Source organism: Diadema antillarum, unplaced genomic scaffold, assembly GCF_040938485.1.
Source record: "Diadema antillarum isolate AM-2024a unplaced genomic scaffold, OU_Dant_1.0 seq00000850_RagTag, whole genome shotgun sequence".
NCBI lineage: Eukaryota > Metazoa > Echinodermata > Echinoidea > Diadematoida > Diadematidae > Diadema > Diadema antillarum.
Genome location: NW_027271723.1, coordinates 1,072,133 through 1,080,000, shown reverse-complemented (window position 1 = coordinate 1,080,000; position 7,868 = coordinate 1,072,133). Strand labels below are relative to the sequence as shown.

At 40.9% G+C, this 7,868-nt stretch overlaps 1 protein-coding gene across 1 annotated transcript in view; it reads left to right on the top strand.

The window, feature by feature from the left end:
• The window catches only part of LOC139740391 (high affinity copper uptake protein 1-like), a 7,648-nt gene extending 282 nt beyond the window's left edge, over positions 1 to 7,366 (top strand). Inside the window, exons 2-5 of the mRNA XM_071650985.1 lie at positions 3,072 to 3,218; positions 5,229 to 5,313; positions 5,744 to 5,912; positions 7,165 to 7,366. Of these exons, the coding sequence (XP_071507086.1) occupies positions 3,195 to 3,218; positions 5,229 to 5,313; positions 5,744 to 5,912; positions 7,165 to 7,366 (480 nt within the window). The 5' untranslated portion in view covers positions 3,072 to 3,194. The remainder of the gene's footprint in view (positions 1 to 3,071; positions 3,219 to 5,228; positions 5,314 to 5,743; positions 5,913 to 7,164) is intronic.
• Positions 7,367 to 7,868: the final 502 nt, after the last annotated feature.

The following is a 7,868-nucleotide window of genomic DNA, read 5'->3' as shown; positions in this document are numbered from 1 at the left end:
CATTTTTCCCCGTTCCATATGGTTTCACCGTAAACAGCTTTTGGAAAGACTTCCTTATGTCCCCTCCTCTCTCCGCCCCCCCCCCCCCACATTGCCATTCTACACGAGATACCGTAGCCTTCAAAGTAAATAGGCCGTTTTCGTATAAAGTTTCATTTTATGGATGCTTCATTCCCGGGAACTATAACGAAAAGCTATTCAATTAACCTGCTCTTCTTAAATGGAATTCAATTGACGGGATCGAGTTTGCATATGTTACTTGTTGCTATGTCGGACAAGCCTCGGACAAGCTTTCAGGTTGTCAAGAACAACCTCTGTTTAAAAGGTATGCATAAAATTTGAATATGTTACGAAAACCATTTATTCCGTCGGGCATGTAGGCCTAATACTGTATTCATACTTCGAACAGCTTACAAACAAGCTGTTTCAAATACACAAGAACTTTGGCATTCCCGACGGCCATACAGCAGCACCGTTTGCCCGAAACGTAATGCGCCGTGGGCAGATGAGACATTCGATCTCCTGTTTTCCCCTAAGATATTCTGATCTTGTTCGTTCCAGTCTTCGCGCCGGTGAACGTCAGACTCTGTTCTCACAGCATCTGGTCAGGCTATAGACTATCAATATTTTCCATCGCGTCCCGCTACGTACCGCCTCCAAGGTTTGTTACGGCTTATTACGTGCCGTCTAGTTTTGTTGCGTTCACCCCGTTTTATTATGGCATACAAGATTTCTCATCAACACCGGCACTGCCGTGGCAAACTTTTTTGACACGGCATCCACGGCAATCACGGCCTGTCACGGTCTGCCTATCCTGTCCCACAACGTTGTCTCACGTTCATCCCGTTTTGTCCATGGTGGCCTGAAACGTGACTGCAGCGGTCGCCGGGAACATGATGTAAATGCAGCATTACGGTCGTCTATACTTAAATTTTGGAGTAGCAGTAATTGAAAGGAGAAAACAATGGATGTCATGTCGTTAACTCTTATCATGGTCATCTGACTGGCAGAATCACATTCTTAAGCGTCGCGCACGGATTCACTTCAAGAACTTCAAGAACATCTTTACAGTAGGCTGGTGGGGCCTATGGTGCCTCAACAGAGATTCGACAAATACGTTTGACTCTTGACACTTGAGTGAAACAATGCAATACAAATATCATTGCTCGTGTTTGCGGATTTGGTATGAATTCCGAGTAAAAAGAGGACTGTCGTCTCAACTGTTGGCACTGTAAAATTAAAAAGGGGACTACAAGACACAGTTATGTACCAGGATACATTTAGCTAGTGCAGAGTCCAATGTAACCCCAAACTACTATACAATACATGATCCTAAATTATTTTACTGTTTTCATTGACTTGCCCTTTGCCCGCAGTTCTGCAAATGCTGCTAAGTTTTCATGATTGATGGAAAGTGTATATGACAGTGTGGGAAATGTGACAACTAATAATTATGTCACAGTACATTGTTGTATGCTTATTATAGGTCTGACTCGATATATATATATATATATATATATATATATATATATATATATATATATATATATTGCTTCTTTCTTTGATCTCTAAAGCTTTTCTATAACAGTCAGACTTACAACCGATTGCATCCATGTTATGATTTTGCCTGTACACACACACACACACACGCACACATACATACTTACACACACCCACATAGAAACACACTTTATTTATGTTGTGTGTGAGGGTCCGTGTGAAAATTACGCATGCTCTTTCTGTACCCACAGAGTTGTAGTGACGACCTAATAGTTCTCTTGACAAAAAAAAAGATGCTTCAACTTGTTGTTTTTTAAGAGATATCTAATGCCCCAGTCACATAGACATCCCGGATCACCCCGGATTGACCCCGGATCTGATCCGGGGAGAGATCCGTACGCCGCCGGGAGGCCAACACGGCAACTTTTGGGGGTCAAAAACATCCGGCGTCATCCGGGGATTGCCGTGTTGGCAGAGCAATCCGGGGTGGTCCGTGTGGCTGCCGTGTAGGTGCCGTGTTCATCCGTGTAGCTGCCGTGTTGATCCGTGTATATGCCGTGTTTGTTCGGGTAGATGCCGCACTCTTACGGCCTTATCCGTGTAGCTGCCGTGTTGATACCGTGTGTACAAATCCCGGATCTCCCCGGATCTCCCCGGATCTCCCCGGACGTCCCCGGATTTCCCCGGATCCTTGAGCATCCGTGTTTATATGTGACTGGGGCATAACTTTAGTATGAAAGTAGGGCTAACGTAGCATGTCACTGTTACAGCTGTGGTCACAAAGCAGTAGTTTGGTGGATTACATTTTAGTATTATGATATCATTAAAAAGAAAAACAATCAAAACCTCGTAGTGGACTCCCGTTATAACGAAATCCTCGGGACCGGCAGTTTTCTTTCGTTATATCAGAATTTCGTTATAACGAACAAATAAACAATACAAATACATATAGAGGATAGCGTTGATTCTTTAAGGGGGCATTCCAGACGATTTTCATAATTTCACATCATGATGTATATAAATCGACAGCTCCATAATTGTATAGATTTGTGGAATTTATAATCTTTTGGTCCTTGAGCAGAGAAACAATTCTCTGAAAAATCTTAAACAAATTTATACACTGAGCATGTGTTGATGACATAGAAGCCTCACATATTTCAGAAATGTAGCAGTGTAATTCCATTACAATACCACTTGCTGAACAAGTTCACCTGTGCAGAGTGTATGCATGCTATCTTCCTTTGTTCCGCTTCCTTAAGCCCCAACTCATGCATTCTTATGGTGAGGCTCCCATGTCATCATCCTTGTTCATTGCAATTTGTTGTAAATTTTGAAAACATTCTTATTCCTCAACCCAATCACTTAAATTCTGAAACTCTGTACTCAGTACAAAATAACTAATCTGTAGTTGTTCAAATGTAAAAGTCTGAAAATTATCCGGAGGTCTCCTTTGATTTTTACTTCGTAGTAACCGGAATTTCGTTATAAAGGGAGTGCACTGGTACGTAGTAAGGTTCCATGCAGTCACGTGACTCGCTGTCATGCCCCATATCCTTTTTTTTTTTTCGTAGTGGTGCCGTAAGCTACATCCACGTGGTGGAGACACACCACATACACTCGCACGTGTGATGGGGAAAGATGCAGAGAACCAAATCTAGTCCACTCACCGGAAGAGAGCTCAATTCGGACGCAACATGACGAATGGATCCACACTTGAGGTACTACAGTACTACTATATGGCGTGCACTGCGCACTTCATCTAATGAGAGTTAAACAGTTAAGGCGCCGGGTGTATGATGATGAAAATGATAATTATGATGATGGTGATGATGATGGTGGTGGGGATGATGATGATGGTATTGATAATGATAGTGATGATGATGATGATGATGATGATGATAATGATGGTGATGATGATGATGGTGGTAGTGGTGATGATGATGATGATGATTATAATGATGGTGAAGATGATGATGATAATGATGATGATGATGATGATGATGGTAATAATGATGATCATAATGATGATGAGGATGATGAGGATGATGATGATGATGATGATGGTAATAATGATGATAATGATGATAACGATGATAATAATGGTGATGATGATGATGATGATGAAACAGTATACATAACAAGCGCCACTTATCTGTAGAAATATTCAAAGGTGCCCGGCTCCCACAATCTGTCACACATCATTCACAAAGTTGCTAGAAAAGGTAGGTCTTCGTTCAGATTTGAAGGTATATTGATTATTGCGGTTGTTACAATATTCCGAAACGGAACCGGTAAAGAGTTCTGCAAACGTGGGGCAACAGAAGAGAAGGCTCTGTCCCCATACATTTTAGGCAGTAATGGGCACACGGAGAATCAGTCCAGTACAACGTAGTCCTGCCGGTGACGTACACTGATAACTGCAGACAAGTATCTAGGAGAGCCTTATGTAAGCATTTGATAAGTAAGCAGCAAGATCTTATACTGCACTCTGTATGTATGTATGTATTCATTTATGCATGCATGTATGTATGTATGTGTATGTATTTGTGTGGGTTTCTATATGCACTGGCGAAAATATCCCCATTTTCTATGCAGTGAGCTCTTAATATCACTGGTATGCTTTTGTATTCAGTTTGTCCGCGAATGAAAACTGCATAATGGGGTGCCATATAAACGTGAAAGGCTTTCCACGACTGTCGTAAGATTAAGAGAAACTCCTTTTCACGTTACCATCATTAAAAAAAAAAGTAAAACAAACGGAATTGTAGTTAGTTACTTTTCAATGAGGTGTAAACAGCCAAGTGAGTTATGATTTGAAGATGCATAGAGGATCTTATCTTGACTAAAGCTAACACTCGATATAGATAGTTTTTGTTCGTGCGTTTAAAATACCTTACACCCTCACTGGAGTTTGACATCACTCGTTAAGTTTCTTCTCTTTTGAAAGGAGCGAGAGAGGCTAGGGGAAACCCATAACATTGCGTTCTTATGACTTGCCATTTATAATTATGGAAATGAGACATTTCATGACTATTTCGATTAGATGCATGCATTCATACCCGTTGTATTCTGTCATTGTAGCAGAGAATTTGACTACGCGGAAGACAGAAAATATGAAATATATCGAGCAAAGTATCATTTCACCGATCTCTTGTATATACAGAAGGAAAGTTTTTGTTACAACCAGTGGGAAATAATCCATACCCGTAACTTTACGGCAGTTGGATGATTTATAGTGTGGTTTGTGTATAAACAGCTGGCATATACAAAGTTCAAACATAGCATACGTTACGAACAGACCAGTCTGTGATGTTCTCATTCATAAATGCCAAAATCATATGAATTATCCCCACAAGAAGGTTCACATGAATCGTAATGCGGAAGTAAAAATAATTGTGTACCATAAAATAATCTACTCTAGATGTCGCCTTTTCACCCAACAAAGAATATGTGGTATACTGATGATTCATTTTGTTTCGTTTTAATGTTGTTTTGGTATATAAATGGGCATACTGTCAACAGTTTGTAATTTCTATACTGATAAAGGATCAGTACAAAATACAATAAAATATAAACCTACATGTTATACTGAGGCCTACATGTTTGACAAAAAATGGTACACACTGTACATCAATTATAATAATCAGGAAGAAAAGGTGACAAGTGACAGAATTTTCATCTTTCAACTAAAATGCGACGGTTCTTGGTTTTGTCTTCCCACCGTGCAGCCAGCCGATGTAACTCCTTTCAGCTTCCATCTTGGGACCTCCGAAACAATCCTCTTTAAAGCCTGGACGATATCATCGATTGGAGGTTCGTGGTTATCACATGGGCTACGTAGCCAAAATATTTGTCTGCAACTTGATTTTTAATGTTATCGTATAGTGAAACATTTTGTTCTGTCATGATATGGGATATCAGTCGGCAAATAGATGTAAAAGATCATGCGATAATGGAACATTATTTTGCTTTTGTTCACCCGGAGAGAAGGGCAAAACACTTCTGCATATTCAATCGAATGCGACGCTTATATTTTAAACATCAATAGAAATACAATGTATGGCATGTATGTCGCGCAATAAGATTGGATATATGCTGCGCAGGCGCAAAATCTGAGCCCTGTTGAAGGCTGAGTAATTATATAACATCTCTCTCAAACAGGCCCTCTCTTTTAAGTCTGTATCCCTCTTTGTTTCTTGCACCCCCCCCCCCATCTCCCCTCCACTCTTGCGAACATCCACAGGTCTGATCGGATCATGCCTCGCCGTCTTCCTCCTCGCCCTGGTGGCCGAGGGCGTGGTCGTAACGATGCGGAGACTTCAGCAGCGGTTCGCCACGGACATCCGACATCGGATGGTTGAGGCGGGAAGCACCGAATCAACCCGGCTTGTGGAGGAGCAGGCCGAGGGACAGTGAGTGACCACTCGACCACACTATGAGCCGTGTGCCTCTTTTTTTCCCCCAAGAGTCGTTGTCAAATCCACATCCACTCCACACACTTCATCTTTCAATTTTATTCAGCATTAATATTCCAAGACAAACATACTATACATGAATATTGCGTTACAGAAATCAGGTAAGTAGAGAAAACCGACAGAAAAAGAAAATAAATATTCACTTCATGGCACAAACGAGCCACAGACAATCATAATACACACACACTGCAACTAAAACCTTTACACAGTCCCCATTATCATGAAGCACACATAACAGTTAAGAATCCGATATAGGTAATAATTTCCGGCTATGCTATGAGCATCTCGCAGGCTGGTATATTTGCGCACTCTATACTGATTATAAATATATATAAAAATGAAACAATTAAAAGAACTTATAAACTAAAACCATAGGACGGTGTTCTTCTTTACCAAGTACTGGGACGTTCTCAACATGCTCAAGCGCAATTTGGATAAAGTGTCCAAAGGAGATTCTAGAGGTGAAGATTAAAACGACATCAAGTGTATTTACCTTCAAGAAATTGTGACTTTGCATTCTAACAATGATGATATAGACGCATGTCATAAAATACAAGTGATAAACATATTATGTTCAATGTATAAAAATAATAATCAGTACCGTGATCAGGGCGTTGCACATGACAATTTTCATGTCAATGCCATTAGCCTTAAAGGTCCTGTTTACCACTGGGAGCAGTGATTTTTTTTTTTTTAAAGCTCGAGTTATCACATTATTTTGATGCATATGTGTAGGTCAGTTGTATCACAAAACATCCTTCCATATAAGAATTTTGCAATAAAGCCTAAGATATTAGGAGATATCACTATTTTACTCAGTAAACCATAACTGTAGACCGTTTAGTCAAGAAACGTTTTTATTATAACTATTACTCACATTTTGTATATCTAACAATACTTAACATTGATTACACTGATTCAAATTTTTACATTGGGTGTTTCTATCCCTAACTCACATTTGAGAACTATTTTCAAGCACTAATGCTGGGTTTTGTTTCATCTGCATATGGTAAATAATGCCTTTAAATAGCCATCCAAAACGATTATGTTCAGGGGTCGTGGAACGATTTTAGGGTGGGGGAGCTGCGAGTCGGGGGAGGGGGTCTAGGGTCAATGGAACACCACCATTTTTTCCATAGTCAGTTCAGTTTCCTCACGCAAATTTACCTTTCTGTTCAATCTCTTTCAGAATTCCGATGTTGTCGTGGATGCATTTGTTACTTAGCGCCATCTACGTTGTCAGGGTGTTTCTGTTCTACACTCTGATGCTGGTCGTCATGACAGGGAACGTCTGCATCTTCCTCGCCGTAGTCCTGGGCGCCACTTTGGGTTATTTCTTGTTTTCAGGCCGAGACTCAATCTGTTTTAACCTCATCAGCGTCAAGAAATGACCACTTGTCCGCCCCTCAAGTGACAGTGACGATGGCACAACTTGCCCGTGGATCGTGAAAACATGCTCTAGAATCATTGATTGCATGAACTGGAGGTCGATATTGCTGACGCGATCGGAGTCAAGTTTCTTTTAAAGTTATACTGGGAAAGATTATTTATAAGATGTGATGTTCGCCAAGATTTTCGAAACACACCATGCTGTCCAGTGAGCACACAACGCTCTGCAGAAAGAGAACGGGGTATCGAAGTCAATCGCAATGTGTAGCAACAAGCAGGTCTTGCATACTACAGGGAGGTGAGAGGAACCTCCCTGCATACTAGCAGAACGGCATGAACCCCGTGCGTCTTTAAGGGCGTTAACCTGAGGGTCGTAGTACACTTCAGAGAAGCTGCAGTGTCTCAGTTCGACGTGTGTAAACTCACGATCGTTGATTTCCTTCACCTTCTTTGCTCCAATTCGACGCAAACTTTTGATGACAAGTGGATTTGACGCAATTATCA